At 36.5% G+C, this 23,327-nt stretch overlaps 1 protein-coding gene across 2 annotated transcripts in view; it reads left to right on the top strand.

The window, feature by feature from the left end:
• The window catches only part of LOC124165506, a 228,823-nt gene that overhangs the window by 37,035 nt on the left and 168,461 nt on the right, over window positions 1-23,327 (top strand). For both annotated transcript variants that reach the window (XM_046542948.1, XM_046542947.1), the window contains exon 2: window positions 14,350-14,516. In XM_046542948.1, the coding sequence (XP_046398904.1) occupies window positions 14,350-14,516 (167 nt within the window). The remainder of the gene's footprint in view (window positions 1-14,349; window positions 14,517-23,327) is intronic.

Raw genomic sequence — 23,327 nt, 5'->3', positions numbered from 1 at the left:
CGAAACAAATTAATTGTCTCCTGTTCAATTATTATCACATTTTGTGTGGACCTGCGGGTGAGTCCATAAAGTACTCATTATAAAGGCTATGCTACGGTTATTTTCTCAAAATGGAGTATATCTAATTCTGCAAATGAATGTGAATTGTTTGAGCAGAGTATTTTTACTTCAACTCATCTAACTGGGAACGTATGTTTTCACTCTGAAAACGGAATTAACTGGACCGCATCCCGACGGTCTTCCTCTGAACTTACTCGTCTCATTGTTAAATAAATATTACCTTGCTATTTAAAATGGTTATTCCTACCGGGATATTGTCCGGAATTGGCGCACCTAATCTTTCAGTAGAAAATTAGATCATTGGTCTCTCTCGTTTTTACTTGCATTTCACTTATACACCCCAGAAACTTGGGTCAACCTTACTTTAAGATAGCGGAAAAATTTCAAGTGGTAAGAGATTGAATTATACTCTCATTGCATGTAATTCCGTGATGGAGAACCATTTTATCAGGCGAATATCTGAATGCTTTGTCTTTCTATCCAGGGTCTGAGTTTTTTCATTCATTTTTGGACACTTGACAGACAAGAGACTGAAACGAGATAGGCCGTATCGTTTTCTCTCACGCAACAGGCTCAGCTATTCAGAACATTTCAAGCTCTCCTTTATTTTTATCTCTTCTGGGAATACTCATGGTTGTAACGTTCTCAGCGATATTTATCGGTGTATATATTATTAATGATAAAAGGAAGTAAAATGATATTGCGTAAAGGTTTGTATGTAAGTAACAATTATAATTCTTATGGTTGTGGAAAGTAATAAACGGCGGTCGGAGTCATGGATGACAAAGTGATGTGGCAAATGAATCTTGCAAAAATTAATGGGATATAGAAAAATACATGCACCCGGCGTATGTAATATGGTATCAGATTATTTGAGAAACTTTATATCCCAATCCTCCACCTGGAGAGTTTATTTTTTGCGTTCCCATACGCAATATTTCATATAAAATTATTTTAGGTACCTACATTATCGATGAAATGGCTATGGTTTTCATTTATCATTGCTCGTGAAATTATTGTAGCATTAGGTGGATGCTTGAATTGTTATAAATTCAAAATTTGCTGGGAAAAAGATTTATGGCATGAATATTTCCTGCTATCAGAAGATCGTAAATCATATAGTCTTTTTAATTAGAGTATTTTGTGTTGTTATAATCATGAAACAGTTACATTCAAAGTAAGTAAGTTATAAGTATTAATATTAAAGTTAGTAGAAATATGTTGATGTGGAATTCCATACTTCCATGTGCGTAAAACCTTTTCTTTGCCCTAACTAACCTGTCATTAATCATCGTACCTACCTTAAATGCCGTTCGTTCACGTATTTTGGCCTCTGTTCGTGTGAAATGGTATCGGTTATCGGTGTTTCTACGCAATTTTCCTCTAATTTTACATGTAATCTGCTTAAATACTATGCTTTCAATTTTTTACGCATTGATACAATCAAATAACGGCCATAACTTAACGTGGATGAATACCCTTATTACGTCTCGATTTAGTATTTGGCCCATGTTAGAAAATTCAATAAATGTTTCAGTTTGAATCGATAAGAAATGCCATTTGCAATGCTCAGAATTTTTATTTGAACTTCCTTTAATACCTGAAGATACACGGGTATTTGGCTCGTACCATATGACATATCTACAAGAAAATCCGATAATTTTGATCTCTAAAAGTTTCCATTCTGCTTTCTCTTCCGTCATTCCATAGATGCCTACCATATTGACTCTCCTCAATCCTCTTCTTTCGAAATTTTTCTTACTGAAGTAGCCGTGTGGGCATCGCACACTATTTCCTCATATGCGTATTTGCGTCGAGGTAAAATCCGCAAACGAAGGCTCGGAGAAGTGTCTGTATTGATTTATGAATTATGAAGCGCATTAATGACCTAGATATTACGCGGTACAGACTTGTAGGGGAATTGGAGAGCCGCATGAACACGATCGAGAATAAACCTAAGATGAGTTTACTTATTCTTCTCTTAGTGAAGCATTTGCAACCCATTGGGTATGCATCCATTTGGCTGTTAACAAATTACATTTCAACATCGAGAGTGGGTGGTGAACTAAACTTTGGTTAATCTGTGGAAAGTTTCAAGAAAATTCTACTGAGTCTTTGGAAATCTAACGATTTGATCGTTGGATTATTCTTCCTCATAGAATTATCCTCCAAGGTCGTTAGTATATTAATTGCGTATGCTTGGTTTCGCATATAGTTGGGCCCGCCCGCCTTTGTGACGGTGCGGGATTCCTCGTCCCCTCCCTTCCTTTCCTATCCTTCCCCTAGAGGTGTCGTCGGGCCCTCATCGCGACGATCCCTCCATTTCTTTTTCCTTCCTCTGTCCTCGCCCTCTCGAGAGGCACGGGCGTATAAGTCTCAGACTTGATTCCCGGTCCTCGAGAGAGTATCCTTTGCGGGGCCCGCCCTGGGACCCCCGAACCCACTGAGTCTTTGGAAGCAAGGTTGATATGGCGATTTTAATAATATACGAAAAAAGTAAATGAATAACCTGAATCGAAGTACATTATTTCTTTAATTTTAAGATGAAAATGATGGCGTTTTAGGCATTTATTCTTCATAAATGGTAACCATTTGTTTTTTTTTGTGTTATTAAATAAATTTTGTTGCTAAATAAGACTAGAGCAGGGACAGCTGAGACTCCCATCTTTGCGTTCAAATGGGAGGGAATGTGAAGGTATTTTGCATAATCACTCCGCTAATAGTACTTCTTCATTTGGTTTCATGAGTAGCATTTTTGATGGCTGAATGATAATTACGTACTGGAGTCACTTGGAATAAGTAAAGTAAAAATGGAATACTTATTGACGTAAATATAATCCAATGGGTGGATTGGCTTGTGAATTAATCATAATAGATGATATTTTTTATTTAATTTAATTAGCGAAAAGTAATTTATTTTTTATGTGTGTAATTTTTTGACTGCAGAGGATATTTATTTTTATCAGTGTCTCCCAAAAACATGGCATTTTATTTCACTAGTAATGTTTGACGTATGTACCTTAGACACTTAGTTAGGTTATTCCTTTCTTCTTCTGGTAGACTGATTATTGGTAAACGAGCGTACTGCGCCCGCTCCCAGCGGGCTTCCCCCGCTCTTTTCAATGCAGGTCCACAGAGGGATAGGCGCGTTTCTAATTTTAAAATGTAGAAAAAAAAGCCAGGGTTTTATGTACAAATTTAATTGGAATGTTCATGTACAGATTGAGGTCAGAGGACCACTTTAAACACAACATTGGAAGTAATTACACTATCCTCTGTTAAATACAAATGATGACTCATATTTACGTATCAACAGGAGATTTGAATGTGGAATCAGCCGCATTTTGATAAAAGTCATTTAAAAAATGTGAGATATTGTTGCAAATGAACAAATGTATCAGATTGTGCGCCGTTAACGCCAGGAATATTTACTGGTTTTTGTTTTTTTTTTGTTTTTTTAATTATTTAAAAACCAATTTTAGGAAACAATAGCAATATTTAGGAAGTTAGATATGCCGTCGCATGATCTCTGATAAATTCTGTGCATTTTGGTGCCTCATTTGTAGAGTTTGGTTGCGTATAATTTGAGAAAAAGGGATCTATACAGTAGAAATAATATAGAAGATGGTATCTCATTTTTTACGATTCTTCTTTTTCTATTTTCGGCAATATTAAAGCGGACCGAGCATCCAACTCTTGGCCAGTCTTCACTCACCTTCCTCGGCAACAGTGAGTGAGATACTCCGCAAAAAAATTGATTAGGATGGAAGTATCATTGAACTTGGACCGATTAATGAAAAATGTAACTTAAACTAAGTGTGCTCGTTTTTTGTTTTAAATTAACGTAGAGAATTTCTTTTGGTAACTCAATACATGATTCATAGAGATGAGAAGGTCACATAAATGCCCGGTAAAATCTCCGTGAGGAAAAATTCATTTGAGACTGGTTTTAACGCTTCGAGAATCGATTTATGTACCAAAAAACTGGGGTTAATTCAGCCAAATATTTATAGGCTTACCTCCACCTCCTTCAATAATTTTCAATATTTATTACTAGAAACTACAGATTCAAATTTCTAGATAGATGTATTTGCTATTAAAAAATAAATATTGTCAATTGGGCCAATACTACTCATAAACAAATTTTGGCTAATTATAATTTTATTACTAATTGGCACTTTGTGTGCAAATAGCTGGGGTCAATTTAATCACCTGAAAGAAAGCGTTGCACTCCACCATTGAACTTTATTTTTTAAAATCTATTTTGTAAAAAGTTTCAAATTTTGCAGCATAACAAGGATTCTTTCTGAAAATAGTATACATTAATCAGCCTCCAGTTTGATATTTGTACCTATTTTAACGGTGAAAATATTAAACCTGCGGGAATTCCACCCCATTGAGAATCCTTCAAAATCATGCGATAAACAAAATTTACGAGTTGATTTTATGGTTGTTATGATAAAATATGAATATTTTAAAAGTTACGGAATATGTTGCACTAGAAAATAGCTGGGACAAAGAAGGTCGTACTATTGAGGTTACCAGAACTTGATTAAAATTACTTTCATTTAGAAAAACCCTCGACAATTCACTAATAAATACTACTGCTCAAATAATTCAGATGTGTTTTCAAATAACTACACAATACTTGCAAAATTTAATGAGCGCATTTCTTTCTTTTTATTTTTAAAATTTTGATTTTGATTAAGTCCTAATTAAATAAGACTTCACAATTAAAATTATTTCAGTAACGGTTGGGTTCTTTGTTTAAGAAAAAGTATTTTTTAGCTTGCATTTCCCTAAAAAATACCAGCTTATCATTTTTTAATTTTATATTTGATCTTCGGTTAACTTTTTTTGCACTCCAAGTTACGTATCTCAGCCTTTGTTATCCAGGCATTATCCGTGATACCTTATTCAAATTACAATAGGGAAGTTTCCCGTTGATGCAGCATCCGCTGCTACCGTTTTTCAATTGCTTGCATTCATTTTTGCAGAATACGGCGTCCAATATAAGGAAGAATTATAAAGGAGAGGGTAAACTAGAAAACTAGTAAACAAAGGCTCGCTCCTACGATCCCCGGAGGATTCGTATGGCGTTCCGACGGGCCTATCTACGTTTAGTGCAACTTCTTTGACCAGTTACAGCAGATAAATAACAACCTTTGCTCTAAACGACAGTTGGACTTCATGTAATTATGAGCCGCGTTTGAATTCCAAAAGAGTCATGAATCCGTTCACTGTGGATAGGAACTTTTACCGCATTTTGCGCAGCTATCTAAATTTTTCTCCTCAGTGTAATGAACTTACCTACAGAAATTCGTTTCTTTAATTTAAATTTAACAATTATTACGCGGTAACTATAAAATTAAGTGCGCCCAAGTCGGAAAAATACAATAAAAACTACATATAAATGAATGCTTGAAAATTCTCTAAATCAAATCACTATAAATTTGGAGCCTTGGACGAATCAAACTACGCGAAGGTTGTTTGAGCAGTTGAAATCAAACGTCTAACATTATGAAACAGAACGTATCTTTTTGGATCTGATCCATATTATCCATTAAATGATGAATGATGTAAAACGTAGAAATGTGTATCCAATGAAATATGTGTCCAATAACTGTTGGAAAAAGTGTTTGAAGAGTATAGTATGGCCATTATCAGGATTTTCACCATGTGCTGGAGTGTGTCGCGAGGTCTGCGTTTACGTGCGTCATCCAAGGGCGTACCCAGGATCATAACTAGGGGGGGCAAGCCATGGGCTAGGGGGAGGGGCAAGCCAAGTTCTGGCATTAGTTTATGAGATTATTTCCTTGAAAAAATAGTCTTATTTTAGTTACATATCTTATACTAATATATACCATTTTTCCTTGCCCCTCGCTGGGTACGCCCATGGCGTCATCTGCTGCGCCCCATAGCGCACGCATGGATACACCTGATTCGTCAAGTATCGTCACGCCAGAGGCTAGTGCATGTGTTTGTGTACTCCGCCCAGTCCCCTGTCGTAACCTAGTCGTCTTGCAGCAACCATGCTGTCTTTGTCAGCCTGTTTTGCAGTTGTCTTCTTATTTCTGCGTTTTGAAGTATTTAATTATGATAAACATTTCAATAATATCGACAGAAAGAGAGGAAGTATTCCATTCCTGCACGAAACACCATGGACGTTGAATCTTTTGTTAGTTTAACATTTATTTTTGTCTATACCGCTCTTCCGTGCGTCTGACAAGGGATGAAATGCGTGCGAGCGTAGAAGGGATATAAGGGAGAAAAAGGCGAATAAAGGAAAGCATTGCTTTTAAGTGAGTGGCGATATATACTTTAAAAGCGAGGCAGAGAGGGGGGTGATGGGCATAAGGGGAGCGGAGAAAAGAAGGATTTGATCGGCATCAATAAATCAAGAGACATCGTCGTGCCTTACAACTCTTGATCCGAAAGGGAGGAAAAGAGAAGTCAATATAAAAACACGCGATATCGTAGGAAAAAAATATTAACGCGAGTGCGTCATCGAGTGATGTTAAGTAATGGATCTTACTGCTCTGAGCCTTTTTGGTGGGATTCGGATAGAAAAAATATAAAATCTTGTTTATTTTTTTGTTTTTTTTTTCTTGGAGGAAATCGTTTTTCGGCCACATTCTGATGCCTTGGTTCAGATTAATGGATGCTGTATCCGATAGGGGATAGAATCGCCTAAAGTTGAAGTGCTTTCTTCTTAAAATCCGGGCCATGGCTCAGATATGGATTTTTGTTTGGGAAGTCAGAACTCCGATACTATTCTTCTAAATGCGTTCTCGAAATTGAATTTTTTATATTTTCTTATCCATATTTGCTCATCTATAAGTGGTGCAGGGACGCGGTAGCTGGATGGAGGTGAATTTACAATGAAAATAGTTCTCATAACAGCGTTAGTCCTTAAAGTATAATACTCTTCAATAATTTTTGACGGTATAGTTTTTCCCTTTTGGTAACCAATGCTGGTGAAAGTAACGAGGAAAAGTAACTGGGTTCAATTACAGTTAATTCGTACAAAAAAGAAATCAATTAAGAGTACAAATTACTGATTTTTACAAAGTAATCAGAACAATTACAGTTACAATTTCAATTGCTTCATGTAACATTGTCCACTTAAGAGACCACCCGGCAACTGTCGAATAGTGCAGTAAAAATGTAGAATAATGGAGTCATAGAAATTTAAAGTTGCGATTTCACTTGCGATTATGCAGTTATAACAGTTGTGACAACACGAGGCGTGTCAGATTTTGCACTTATCATAATTAGGCTACAGCAAGTTATGGTAGGTACTCAGGGACTCGAAGTTATCTAAACTGTGTAATCAAAGCATAATTAGAAAATCTATGCCGTAAAAAGTCTATTTCGATCGGTTTCGCTGCAATATTGTCCGTTGCGGAACTGAAGAGACATGAAAATAGGTCCATTGTTGGGATTATCATCAAACCCTGTAAATATTAATGAAGGGTTATGCGGATAATCCGCAGTGTTTCAAGTATGAACCCCTGCGATTTGGAGTCGGTGGTTTTTAGGGTGGTAGGATGTACTAACTACCTTCGCAGCCCTAAAATAGGGCTCAGATAATTCCGAGGAATTTTCTTCGTCCATAGGGATATAAAACAGGCAATCCTCCGAGCCGAGTTAGGTCCCTATTTACCATTCAGTAACTACTCCCAGATCATTATCCTAATTGAATTAGGAATTTCATGTTGATAATAGTTTTCTCAGGAATTTCGGTAAAAATATTAAAACTGGAAAATATCCCTTTTGGGTGATGTGGAAGAAGCAGCTAAATTCCCTGCTGAAGCCAGTTAATTATGCACAAAGCCTTTAGAAAGGCAGTGAAGTGTCGCTCGTATGGCCCCAGGGGATCGACGGATTTCTGTAGAGAACTGCGTAGCCACCACTGAGCGTGTCTGGAGTCCACCTGTTTCGACAAAAGGTCCTTTTTTCGGGAGAATATATTTTTACATTAAATTTAACTACATCCCAAGTGCCCTAAAATAGCTCAAGAATTTATTATACTTGTTGCACTATGTTAACAGTGTAAATTAAGTCCGGAAGTTAAGTAAGGAAAATTTGATACCAAGAATTAAAAAGAACAGAATCGTACGTTTTCCTTTGGGAAGTTCGATGCCAGTATATAAGGTCGTTACGATGTTATTTATGTAGAATTTATTTTTGTTATACGGAGATAGCAACTACTTTACGCTCATTGGAAAAAATATATGCCATTTGAAAATTAATGTTGAGGTGGTCACAGGCGGCAATGATTTTTATGGAAAGTTTCTTGCAATGTGAATATTTTAGTTATCATGATACTCGTTCACTCAAGTGCACTGGCGTAACTAGGAATATGTTTTGGGGGGGATGGAGGGGCCTGGACCCAGGCAATGGGGTTACAGGGAAAATTTTTGAAAAATGGTTCATCTCAATGACTAAAATGCCTTACTGCCTTGATATTAATAATTATATTTATCTTTAAGCAGATGCAGTTATTATATGTCAAAACTAGTTAATAGTTTAAAAAAATATTTTTATTTCCCTGAGGCTTTGGGGAGGGGGATCTATCCCCTCATCTCCCCCATAGTTACGCCACTGCTCAGATGAGTACCGAAAAATATTACTCTGACTAAGATTTGTCTTTCTGAGAAAGAAAATGCAGACGAATGTATAAAATGTTTTCAGGTAGTTTTGGGGGACGTTAAAATGAAGTAATCATTCCGTTTTCTTAATTAGATTGTTAATGGTAGGTATGTGATTCGATCTCATATTTACCTCGGTGATTTATCGTAATAAATAAAACATCATAAAATGCTCGTGATATAAAATCATGTTTGTACATGTCTGATATAATGGTGAACTATTTAGGGGGCTCGCCATATCTGTTTTAGCAATAAAAATGGTTTAATACTATTTATGATTAATGAAATTAGTATTCAATAGTGTTAAATACTGTTTAGTAGCCAAGTTCTTCAGCCTTACCTGAACTTGGTACAATCATTTCAGTTTGTCCACAAAGAATATTTTTCCACATACTTCCAGCTTTTAAGCATCGTAATTTTTTACAGTTGTCTTAAATCTCCAATTTATCCATAATTTCAAAATAATTCATCTTAAATCACTGTAATCTCCCATTTTTCCAACTCTTCCCCTTAGTTTAATGATAAGGTATAACATGAATTGATATATATATCTCACTCGTTTCGCAAGTTTTCCTATTAAGCTTGAAAGTACTTAAGCCTTACCAGGACTTCGTCAAACAACGTTTAGCTTCCCACGAATATCATTTTTCCGTTTTATTTGCAATTTTAAGTGTCGAATTTTCGTACAGTCATCTTATATAATCCATTTATTCATAAAAATGATTTCGTCTTCAATCGCAGTAATCTTCCTTATTCCAAGCCTCTTCCTCTTCAAATCAAATAGGTGTTGAATGAATAAATATTAAAAATACATATGTTTGGTTCTGAAGTACTTGAGTCTTACCTTGACTAAGTATAAAAATTTCATATTCCAAAAAAAAAATTTTTTTATAAGTATTAAATTCTTAAGCATCAAAATTTAGTTCAGTGACCTTATATTTCCAATTCACCCATTCCTCGAAAAGATTTCTTCGGAAAAAAAAAGAAAAGAAATCTTCAGTCGGTGTAGTCTCCCTTCTTTTTTTATTCAATATCTTTCCCGTTCAAAGGATCAGGTGTAACATGGAGCAATATATCTCGCTCGATTCTTCTTGCCCGGAATAAATTTTCGGATGCATGGATTCCAAGTGAATACTCGCAGGCGTTTTTGGCTCGCCCTGAAATCGTGAAATCTGACTCCGTGTGACTGCCTTCCATCGTCCTCCGAGTGCGATCATTATTTCCCCATCCCCCTACCTCCTCCGTGCTCGCCAAACATTTTCGACTCTTTGCCACTTCTACTTTTTTAATCTTCTCCGCTCACCGTTTCCTTCGCAAGCGTGTCCAACTGCAAACTTTCTTTCTTATGCTTCAACCAACTTCAGCCGTCCATCTTCAACCCTTTTATTCCCCCCGCTCAACTTTTCCTCCAATCTCCATGCCGAGCGCTAGGATTCTTCCACACAGCAAATATCTCCTCCACGTTTCCAGCCATATTCGGTTAGTTTTCATCAGAGATGTAAGGGTTTGCTAGGCTTAGATTGCTTGAGCAATTGAGAATGGGTATCTTTAAGAGCGGCACAGAGAACGTAATATTATAGCCACACCATATTTCCAGGTCCGATAGAAGCGCTAAATTATGAGAGATGTTTTTCCGAACGGGTAGATATGGGAATTCGTTTTTCCCACGAACCATAAAGGACTTTAATAAACGCTAGTCCCAACCTCGTTAGAGCACTTCATTTTTTTTAGTTGTAAACGGCTGTTGTCCTTACACTCCCTGCCACACGCCTTTTAGGCGGCTCGCGGGGTATTATGTAGATGTAGATGAAAACTGAATAAAAGTTGCTGAGTTGCCGGAAAATTGTACTTTCTAGGTTATTTTTTTTGCAGTAATTGCAGCATTTTTAGGTAAATCACCTATTGTTTCTTTGAAAATAATCGTTACCTGCTCTTTTTGTATAACTGAAAGCAGGCCCGTGCTGGACCCCTTCTTAGGGCGCTGGACGGCCATGGCCAGAGGGCGCTGATGGCAAAACGACGGTCGTAAGAAAAACATAATTTCACCCTGGGAATTTTAACCTCAAAGTATGATTGGAATTTTCTCAAGCCTTCATATTCTCCACACTAAATGAACTACATATACAGTAAACCCTCACTTTACGATATAAATCCATTCATGAGGACCACGGAAAAGCTTGTGCCACCACGATTGGTCTAAATAATCTATAAATTCTTCTAAAGAATGCCACGAAAGGGGAGGACTACCGGAATGATTCAGAATGAATTGCATTAATTTAAATTATTGTTTTGTTTACTTTACCCATTAGTGCATAAAGTTATTTTTGTTGAATTTAATTTAGAAAGTAATTATTCTGGCTAATAAGGTTCATTCTAACTTATTTCTGCAATTTTAAAATTTTTACAATCAATAGTTTAAATAATACATAATTTACAATAATGATATATCGGACGGTCGGTTTTCAGTGTTGATTACAGATTCAAAATAGTACAGAGAGACTTGATAATAAAGAAAATAAAAAGATCATCCTTTAGAAGAAAAATGAGATAAAAGTTATCAACATATTGAGCAAAATACTACAGTGGAAAATAATGTACTTACCACGTGCGGGTGACTTCAAATTCTTTCAATGCCATGTCTCACATAAATGCTTCTCAAGTCAATAAATTCATGGAGTCGGCTAAGATATTAGCAGGCGGTGAAGACAGACATCCATTTGAACTTAATATAGTATCAAAATGTAGCAAAAGTCAACTGGAGCCCAGGAAAAAAAATAAATACGCGCGTCCGATGTATCGGACGCTATTCACTAATGAGTTAAGACAGTGCTAATTATCCTGTAAAATGAGACATGATTGAAATCAAGTCATGCTCGATGCTGGCCTGGGGCTCAGCTAGAAATTAAGTCTAGGGGGGTTTTTAGGCGCAACTAATATTGGGAGGTCTGGGGGAAATGGAATATTCACCAGGGTAAGCGGGAGATGCGGGGGCCCTCCCCCAGAAAATTTTCATTATAAATGGTTCAGAATGGTGCGTTTTACGGCTGTGTGAGTAGTTCTATGGCTTGTTTGTGAGTCACCCGTACCCCTAATATTAATTACAAAATTTGTCATATTAATATATTTTTATTTTAAAAAATCTCTAAGCTCTGGGGGGGAAGGTTTATCCCCCAAACCCTCCCCCTCGCTGCTTGAAATCTGACTGCAAAAATTGTCAGTTTCGGAACAGGAGGGCGCCTAAGATTTCGAGGCTGGAGGGCACATTGGGGTACGTCCCGGTATCCCGGCGGCCCATCACGGGCCTGACTGAAAGTATATTCACCGTCATTTTCTTAATTATGAAGATTCATTGACCTTTTTATTGTTAACATAGGGTTTTGGAGGAAACCGATAATTAAATAAACCAATCTCATTGATGGCGTTTTACAACATATATTTTTGTGTCTGTAGAGCATGAAAATTATTTATAAGTTTCGATTACCTATGAAATATTTGAAAACTTCTAAGAAACCCGAAATTGTAGAAATTTCAAAAATTCTCAAGTCCCGAAGATATACAAATTAATATTGCGAAAATTCCACAAGAGTCTTGCTTTATTTTATTGATCTCAAAAATAAAAAAGCGATTAATTTTTTTAGTATTCAATTTCAAAGTGATTTAATCCGATACTATCGAGAGTGAAAGATATGTCAGATGTACCGAGGAATCATGCAATCAAGGCCATTTTTTCGAATTATAAATCGTATTACATTAAGCTCATCGAATAATAGCAACTACCACGTCGTTACTCATCGGTCAGCAAATTAGTTTTTCATTACAAGTACTTTTACAATTTGATAAGTCGGTTTGGCGCTACATATGATTGATAAATGAGATTTAGTTACTCCGGTTTACAGGTTCTGCGATTAATCCGATTACATTGGCCTCGTAGTACATTTATATTGATTGGTCAAAAAGTTTCTTATCCATGACGATTTTTTTAAAGGATTACAAATCAAATTAAAATTAAATGATTTTGGGATTTCGGTGCTTCAGTAACTCTAAAAGGGAAACTAATTAACGTTTTGATTTCACCTCAGTCAATTTTTGTTAGTAATATGCATATTATTTCTTTCTGTTTTGCGAAAAGGAAGTCTAAATGATTTTAAGCTGTTTTAAATTGTTGATCAAAATTGCAAAGTCAATGTCATAGAATACTCCTATCTATTTGAGAAAAATCATACCTGTAGTGAGTTAGTGCATATTTTTCGCGAATTGCTATGTGTGCAGAGAGTAAGTGGCAAAATAAGACCCCTGGCCCCACTATGAGAAACTTTTCTCATGATGTACTCGCGGTTTTTCGTTGTGCAGTGATGGATTCAGAAGCCGAGACTTTACTACCATGTTGCAATTACGGCACCTTGGTGTATTTCACGTTCGTAGCCCCACATTCGGTTCAATGTAGAGAACTTACCTTGCTTCTGAACATCTTCCTCAATTGCTATAGATGATACATTAAACTATTTTCTTCTCACATATTCATCACAAGGCGAACAGGATGAAAAATGCCGAGCCTCGTCGAGGTCTTGGTGGTCTTGTACGTGGAAAAACATAGGCATTCTTATTATGTGAAATGATTAATAAATTCTATGAAGTTAAGGTAACTGAACTGCATAAAAAAAACAAAAACTGAACTCACTTGGCTTACCTTCTCTGGTTCAAAATTTGGTTCCGATCTGAAGTCCGATCCAGCTCGTAATACCTTTAGTACATGTTGACCTACCTTGCGCTCATATAATGTCCCGAAAGGATATTTTTCGCTAAATTCCCAATCATATGCTACTTCTCTCGGACGTGCTGAATCTAGTGCAAAAAGGTAGAATACTTAAATCAAAACATTCGAATGCAATAGCTACCCTCGTTCAAATCGAAATTGAACCGTGTAATCAGGTTTAATGTGCTATGATTTCAGTTTAGAGATTTTTTTCGGTCAAATGTTCATTATTTATTTCAATTTTGCGAAAAGGAAGTCTAAATAATTTAAAGTCGCTTTTAATTTTTGATATTTGGTCAAAATTCTAAAACATTTAACTTCAATGTCGTAAAATACTCTAATAAATTTGAGAAAATTCGTGTCTGCAGTGTGTACATGCATATTTTCCGGGAATTTTAGGCGGCGTCCACTATTACACGAGGTGATTTTGGCGATTTTTGAACCCCCATCTACCCCCTTAGTGAGATATCGTGAGATTTGGCTCGGTCCCCTCCCTCTAATCTCACGTGAGGTTGTTCCAAATTCTCATTTTCCGTGTAAATACGTTAATATATGCTTCATTGCGTTGGATTTATTAAAAAACAATTTGTTTAATTATTTTTAATTAAGGTTAGTGAATACTATTATTTAAAATTAGTTACGACTATATTTAAGATTTCTAGATTCGTAATTTTACACTGTTTCTTGTGGAAAAAAAATACGTGATACCTGCCAGATCCCCATCTCCCCTACAAGATATTGGGTGAGATTCGGCTTGATCCCCTCTTATACGCCTCACGTAATCAATGGATGCCCTCACTACTATTTAAAAAGTACTTCCTCCTCTACTAATACTCAAGGTCCATGGGAACTCAACCGTTATCCCTTCCTCTTTCCCAACAGTTGATAGCGGACTGCAACTCGCAGGTGGCGCTCTTCAGGGACCTCCTCATCCACATCGGTCAGTCCAAGGACTGCCCGGAACTAAGGGAGAGGATCCGAAAACTCCGGCGGCAGTGCGTGGATGGCCTTCGGCGGGCATCCCAGCAACTCCTCCCTCAGATCAAGAGGTGAGTGCGCACATTCGAAATGGAAACATTGGATACAACAGCTATTGTGGTGCTTAGGGTAAACAAAAAAAAAAGATTTCCGGTTTTTTGCGCATTCGAACGAGATTTACTGATTCGTGAACGCACGAGAAGGTGCAAAACAAAAAAAATGGCGCAAAGCCAACCATAAATATATGTTAATCAGTTTGACCTTGAATCAACACTATTTCCAGCCACTTAAGCTGATTGTAGATATGAATTTAGGTAACTAACATAGTTATTCGCAATTCTACTTCAAATATTTCAGAAATACTTAAAATATGACGAATACGAAACAGACCACCATCCGCTACGCTGTTTTCATTTTTTGCGTGATCCCTTTATCGATAAAACACCTTAGACGAAGTAAAAATTCTCCAATTTTCAAGGAAATTATTGCGTTGAACACACTTCTAAATTTACCAGTAGTTTCTATCAACTAAAAAAGTTTGGAATTTTTTTTTGGAAAAATGAAACCGGCCTTATCAGGTCGATTTCTTTCCATAATTTAAGCCTGCCATTTTTGGTATTTAGTCCGAGCCTCGGATGTCGTGAACAAAGGGAGCTAGTCGTAGTTTCAGGAGAAATAAAATGTTGTTATTTCTTACGATCTTTGAGGATATCAAAGAGTCTTTGTGCTTATCGAACCGAATGCAATATGGGCCAAGGTTTTGTGCGTGTTTGCGATTGTGTAGTAGTTTGCAAGCTCTTTACTATCTCACTCTTTCATCCAGTAATATGCCAGCGAGTTTTCCCGGTAACTTTAAATTTAAATATTATTTTAGGTATATTCACTGCCACATATCTTAGTTCTTTATCTATTGGGGTTATATACCTTATACCTCACCCGTACACCTCACTTTTGTCTACTGATTCCTTCAACAGTTTAAAATGTTGTCAGATATCTGTAAATATGGTTATTTCCTCGTCATGATACCAATTTGTGAGCTATTATCAAAATGGTACTCCGAAACACTCCTAATGCTCTATATTTTTATTACTATTTGAAATTTTTTTCTTGTTCCCATAAACCTTATGGTTATTATGAAGCATAGCAATAAGGATTCCATATAATATTAAATAGTGTATATTATCTCGCAGAATTAGCTTTCTGAAGTACTTAATAATTTTACTAATAATGGGTAGTGGTAGGTTCACATAACCATTTTTCATCTTTTCATCCTTCATTCTATTTGCCTAGATATATCCTATTTTTTCAAATGGGTAAAAAATCATTCTTGTTTTTTTATTTGTTTTATATATATATATACTTGAGGGAAATATATATCATGGATCATCAATCTCCCTTCCCGTTTATCCATCGCGAGACACACCTATGGACCGAACTGTCTTCTGCAAGAGGTATCGATTGCCAGAAAATTGCTTTTCCCATCCTATAGCCAGCTGAAGAGACGTTCACCCATTTTATTCCACCTCCCTTACCATTCGTGCGGACCCTATTTTTAGGAACAAATGGCTGAAATCATTAGAAACCCCAGTGTGGTCAAAACTGTAATGTTCCTTACATTTCTTACGTCAGGAGGAATGATGAAAAAATCGTGGAAGGACAAGCGGAAGGGAGGAGAGGTAAGGGACGTCCCCGAATGAGATATATACGGGACACGTTATCAAGAATGTATAAGAGGAAAATACGTGACTACGAAAAGACTTGCGTGTAGGAGAACGGAAAGGAGAACTACGTACGTTACGTCAAACTAATCTTAGGATTGCTGACTTATGATGACGATTCTTCGCAAACATAAACTGATGAGTAAATGGCGTACCCATTTCAAATTACATAGATTCGAAGAAATAATTTCACCAACGGGTAGCCGCAATATTTATCAAACTTACCATTTTATTCTACCCCATAAAAATTAGCTATTTTCCTCTGTTAACTCAAGGATTATGGATCTGAAAATTTGTAAAATTACATTGCGACTAGAAATTATGCACAAAAATGGTTCTTAGGTAGTTCATTTCCCTTAAAAATGGACAAGAAACGGATTCATACTCAAACGTATCAAACTCAGCAAAGGGACTCAAACACGTTATGAAACTTCGTCCATTCCAGGCAAGCGGCAGTTGGGTACGGAGGTTTTCTGAACCACAGGTAGCGTCTACTCAGGTTTAGGCTGACAAATATGGAGTTTCAAAGCTATGCACCAGTGTGCTCACATGCACCGTGTTCCCATTACTAATGGACGCGTAGCCGTTGGCAATTTGCCCGTGGTTGGGCATTTGCACGTTGCTTGCTGCGTCGCTTTTTCTTCAGCATATCAAAGTTCAAACTGTTTACTGCAGATAGTTGCTTGTAATTGGAAAGGAGGATATCAACTTTTGTACAAACTTTTTGCAGTATTCAAACCATTATTTTAAAAATAAATTATCTTGCTTAGAGCTAAAAATCTCGCATTGAGATATTCTGGTCTATATTTATAGGAAATTAGACATATTCTCTCAAGAATTTCCTCCGATACGTCACACTGCAACAACTAACCTAGAGATAAAATTTACCCTCACTTAAATACCAGACTTTAGGGGCGAAACTAAATAGGTTTGGCTGTTTATGCTTTAGATAGTTTTTTTGTTGAAGCAAACCTTCAATCATATTATTATTACACTTGAATGATATCGTCATTTTCCATTCAATGAGCGGAGATAGGCCTGCGTCTCTAATTGTTACGATCCTTATGGAGTCTGTTCATCGATCAATCCATATTAATAAGGTTTATATTTTAGCCTCGTTTTTTCACGCGGAAGTGTACATGATACGAATCAATTAATTTTTTAGGATCGATTTTATAAAGCCTTGTGAGCTTCAATCGTGACATATTTAGCCTTAGCATTTTCTTGAGAATATTCTATAGCTACTGGAAATATGAGCACTTCGGAATTGCTGTTTATTTTGATGGATTGCGTCGTAACCTTCATTTTTCATATTCCTTGCAAATTTTACCATTCTTTTCCATTTATCGTGCATTAATTTTGATATTTAATTTTAGATAAAATTCGCCACACATATCAAAAAGGTTGTCAGTTTTATGCGTACCAAATTTTATAAGTTCCACCTTTTGACCTCATAATATGAGTCATAACGCAAAATTTTATCGCGCCTCGTGGAGCCTCAATGTTCAAAATTTCAAGATAGAAAAAAGTATGAATTTCACGGTAAAAATGTCATTCATATCTTAGGTTTTTGGGTATGTTAAAAACAATAGAATTACCTTTACTTACAAAGTATCCAACCGTGACCCTTTAAAGGCCACAGGGATGATCATCACCAAGGTTTCAGGTATAACGGACTCTTCATGTGCTCAAGTGTTTGTAAAAAAATTAAATTCTTCCTCTCCAATTCTGGCAGTTGATTTCACTCGCCAAGGTTTGAGTACTGTGCGCTCATAAAAACTGCTTTTGAGGCATCTAGATGGCTTCAATATAGAGTAAGACAAAATAGAATCATATCGGATACTAGAAATACCTAGCAATGGCAATGAAACTGAGCTCGGGTAAAAGTAAAACTGAGTTAAGCAGAGTTGCTGCAAAGCAATAAATGGATTGCAGTTGTAGATTTTCAGTGACCGTTGCCATGCTCTGCGATAGATGTGAACCCAGAGTTTCGGCGTAGTATCCATCATCCCTGCGCGGCGTCACATTCATAAGATTATCCGCCTTTGATGTTGTGCCCGACAACGCGATAGGAGAGCTCCTCTTATCTGAATGCGCTGCAAGGTCCCACGTATACGAGCGACACGCGCCGCCGAGCACGATGGTTAACTAACTCTCAGTGTGGCTTTAGATCCACTCCTTATCACCCTCTCAACGTAATCATATACGTATAGACTGAGAATAGTACACACGAGGGAAAAAACTGCTCAATGTTGAGTCGGTCGGGAATGGGTGTACGTGTAAATGAGCTACCTCTTCCCGGGGTCAACCATAAGTGCATGCTGGCTTTTCCAAACCTTTTATGAAACGTTCCCGCAGTGGTGGTGTGCGGAGCGAACCGTTATGTGTTTTGGTGTATGAGGCCGCTTCATAAGTGGGACATGCCTGGAAGATAAGCTTCGAAGGTCGTGGAGTGTTTGAAGTCCATGGAAAGGACGGAAGAGAGAAAATCTGGAGCACTTAAGTTGGAAAGTTTCAACTTTTTTCCTGTGTCGTGTCTGCGTATAGGAGCAGTAAAAATAAACTGTCCAGTGTATGGAATTTTCTGCTGGGAATAAGTTTAAAGATGTTTTCAGCATATATATTACGTCCTTTTGAGCCGATAATTATGAATACCAATCTCAATACTCAGTATTTGCCGTGAATGATAAGTGATAAAACAAAATTATCCCGTGGTGTTGAAGATGATGAATTTGAATAATTATAGTGTTTTATTTCTTATTTTTAAAATAATTTTCTATGGGGACTTATTGAACATATTTCATGCAAACTCTCTACTAAATATTCATTTTAAAGGTTGGCATTTAGTTTTTTTCGAGTCGTCGACCGTGATTAATTTTTCCTTTAATTGGCTTAAAAGTCTTGCTTACTATTCAAAAGGATACATCATAAGTTCTTCGTCTTTCCATAATTTTCAATCATCTATTTACACGTGATCCGCTTCCTCATGGCATGATAATTTACGTTATGGTATGTCTTTACATTATCTGGAATTATAGTTAGAATTTTTGGAATTTGATTCTTAAATTCAGCCTATTTATTTGAATAGTCTCGGGTAATAATTCTGAATCAAGTCCTTGGGTAAATTTACCTTATTTTAGATTTACCTAGTGGACTGAGCTAATTGAATGGAATGAAAAAATGTTTCTCTGGACCCTCGCAGAATCCAGACAGAGATGGGAGAACTAGTCGAGAACTAATGATGAAAAATTAGTCGTTTTTTGAACCTTCAGTGCTATTCCAAAGCATCACAAGGTACGAAGCCTGAATAATATTTTTACATTTAAAACCTTAAATTGTTATCAGTCCTATCCAAATGTTTTCAAATTAGCCTCTGATTGGCGGGGAATACTGTTTCTTCTTGTGTGGCTCGTAGTGGGAGTGATAGTTCTGGATTATATGGAATTGGGTCACGCTTCACAAAATCAATGCAAATAGAAAATTTTCGCAGGTGAAAATGATTTGGCACTAGATGCAAGCATTTCTGTGCCATCTAGCCTTTTATTTGTACCTTCATTGTAATGCTTATTCGAAAACCTGTCAAATCTATTTTCAACCAACCATGCTCTTTTATAGGACTGACAGCTGCTTTTCACTGTCACTTGATTCATTTTGCCATGTCAAACCATAATCGGAAATAGTAGGATTCGTGCCACTTATTTTGAGTTTATTTTTATATGAGAGAGTAGCGTTTATATTTTCCGTTAGTATGCAGTTTTTTTATCAGAATAAACAAACGTTTTTGGCACATCTCATTGAAGTTTAGACATATGTAGATGCTCTGCTAAACAAAGAAAGGCTGAAAGTTTCAGAGTGACATATTATGAATAGTCTGGCAAAAACACTCGTGTGAATCGTAGTTGATGATGAATGTTTATTTTGTATTTAATCGAGTGAATAATAACTTCTCCTTCCTCATTACTAATGAAGAAGAACCTGAAATTGACGTGGTCCGTCGGAACAAAAGTTTTGAATTTGTGCATGATAAAATTATACCATAGTGTTATCCTTGAGACGTATTTTTTCCTGTTTTCACGGTACGTGGTGGAATTATTAATGAATAAAGCGGCTGAGGTAAATTTTGACAGCTTAGGTTTGAAATTGAGATAGAATTTGCTTAGTAAAACGTATACAATAGGCAAATAATCTCTCTATGGAATAATAAATTAAGTTTGGTCTTTTAAGCTTGATTCAGTTATCTATGAAGAAATTCGAGATTTTACGATAATGGATTTTTACAATTTTTGTTTCGAACATTTTATCAATCATTTCATTTGAAGTAACTTGATGGTCATTAATTAAAAAAATCATAACCCTGAAAAAGTGATTGTATTAAAACATAAATTTGATTATTCATTAAAACTATTTTGAATCAAGTTGCTAAAAATATGTGGTTATGACCATGCATTATTTTTTTAGTAAAAATTAATTACTAATTATCAAAATTCAATCAAGTGAATCTTTTTGGGTGAACGTTTTTATAAAATCGCTCATTGGGCTACACTTCAGAAACTCTACCATGTAATCCTTATTGGAATAATAAATCAACGTTTTCCATCAAAACTCCGTTTTAAGAGCTCTAATGTTTGGTTGCGGTAAATCATCTCACATTTTAAGTTTCTGTGACTGTGTTGAGAGAAATGGAGGTTTAGTGTAACTTAGTGCAGTAAATATTTACTATCAACACCTGAACATTCACAGTATTCCTCATTTGATACATCATAAATTTTATGATTCCTTTCGATGAAAAATTGGTGATTATTTCGACTAAATGAATAACTTAAGGTTTTCCTGGTATGTGAGTTGGATGGAACACTTTCGGGCTTCCAACCGGGTCAGTTTTGGCTCCACTCTTTTTTGCCTCAGTATTACATTTTATTGGCGTTGGTGAAAGACCCGTTTCCCTCCGCAAAACCATTTTTGAAAGAAAAAATAAGTTATTGCTGCTTTTTGTGCTGTATGTGCATATTCAATATCGCCCAGGCCTTTGCATTCCTGCAGCTTGGACGGTCTTTATGGTGGCTGATGGCTTAATTAAAAATCATGAAATCATTTTAATATTTCCAGAGAATGTAGAGTTGACTTATGTCAAAAATTTTCTGTACCTGAAAGTTGTATCTCTTGCTACATAGTTATATTCTCTAGCACAGCGGTTCCCAAAGTGGGGGTCGCGACCCCCAAGGGGGTCGTAGGCCGTTCGGAAAGGGGTCGCGAGATACTAATAATATGGTGAACAACGTACTTAAACTTGGACGACCATTTTTAAGGGGTCGCGGCTAAAAAGAATGAGCTAAAATGGGTCGCGGAAAGAAAAAGTTTGGGAACCGCTGCTCTAGCATAACTTTATAATGTTTATGATGAGGATGATTTTCAACATCATCTATTCTGCTTGCAATGAAAATTTTATGGTGGTTTCATAACTTTCACGCGACTCATCCGTCACCAAAAAAGATCTATCCAGCGAGAAATATCGAGCTTTCTCTTCAGCGAAAAATTTAATTGCATTCTCAAATCTATTCCTGATGAAGTTTCTTGTTGGTTTCTTTTGCATCATTTTTATTCATTTCCCTTTAACAAACGAATTTTTACGATTTAGCCTTTTTTTTTCTTGAGAAAACACCCCAAATGATAGAGAGATTTTGAAGGATTAAAATTTGGCAGCTTCTTTGGAAAGTGAACTTCCCATCCAAATTTGGGGAGCCACGTGCATTTAGTTTACTCCGTCTATTTTAAATTGCTGTTAATTTGGATAAGTAGTTGTTAGAATACGTCGATTAAAATAAATTACATTTAAAATGCCGATTAAAATATTAAAATATTTTATCTTCCTGACTTCTTGATGGGGGTGAACCGGAGTTTAAGCCCCTTGGCGTATTGGCGGCGGTTTCTAGAACTATTTTTTGGGTTGGGTTGGTTTGGGTTGGTTTGGGTTGGGTTTGGTCGGTTTTTGCTTTAATAACAAATAAAATTTGATAAAATTTATGATTTGTTGATAAAAGTTTTGTAACCATAGCGCGCGGGAAAAATAGTTCTAGAAACCGCCGCCAATACGCCAAGGGGCTTAAACTCCGGTCGCACCCTTGATGGTCCTCTTATCCTTTCCGTAACCCTTCACTGATCGGCTCTGCACTTCATTTCTTTCCTGAGTTTTGCGTCACCTGTTCAGCGCGCGGAGTCCAACTAGAGAAAAATTCAGGTCAGATTTTTGGTGGGATTACTCTTCTAACCACTGAACTGGTCCGAGGAAACTCATTTGGGAAAATTTTTATTTCATTTTAATATTATTTCTGCATTAAAATTTGGATATTCGTCCATTTTAAATTTATTTTGTCCTTGTAAAATATGATCAAGTGGCAGTAAAATGCGCACTTTTCGTCGCATGTATAGATTAAATTTTGGTTTAGCTTTTTTCGATTAGATTCGTTGCTATAGATGTATCAATGTTGTATTGCACATTTTTTACAATTAACTTTTAAATTCCAAACCTGGATAGAGCAGGCGATGGCCATTGTGTTATTATTGATTATGTGTTCTATTATTTGTTCATTTTTAAGCTCCAAATTGTTTCTCGGCAAATTTTGCAAAGGCAAAGAAATAAGTTAACCAGTGTGCCCTAATTTCATTTGTTATCCAAGTTTTTTTTACGCTGATTTCTCTTGATTTCAACGTAATATTTAACTTCGCTTACTTTAAGAACTATCAATTGAAGGATTGTTAATGACGGACAATTAGGAAATTCAAGATCACCTCATGTCCCGCTGTGCTCTATTAAAAATTCCAGAATGGAATTAGCATTCATAGCTAAAACATTTTATACTTTGTCTTTTTTCTTCTATCTACACAAAAAACTCAGTCAATCTTTCTTCCCATTCATTAATCAGTCACATTTTAGCGTGTTCCCTCCGATGTAGCTTCAGCACATACATCCTACTGATCATGCGCGCATCAACACTTCGTCCGTCGAATGGGACGTCAAGCAGTGGCCCCTTTGCGCCTTTCGTTATGAGCAGGATAATGTCGACGCCTGGTTTCTCACCACCCATACATACCTACCCTCCCCTCATGGCGCAAATGGCCTCAGCTGTGTGTCTTCTCCTCCAAATACCATACCATACCTTATGTGCG

The sequence above is a fragment of the Ischnura elegans genome, chromosome 9, assembly GCF_921293095.1.
Source record: "Ischnura elegans chromosome 9, ioIscEleg1.1, whole genome shotgun sequence".
Taxonomy (NCBI): Eukaryota; Metazoa; Arthropoda; class Insecta; order Odonata; family Coenagrionidae; genus Ischnura; species Ischnura elegans.
The sequence above is the reverse complement of the archived record's forward strand: the minus strand, read 5'-3'. Positions and strand labels throughout refer to the sequence as shown.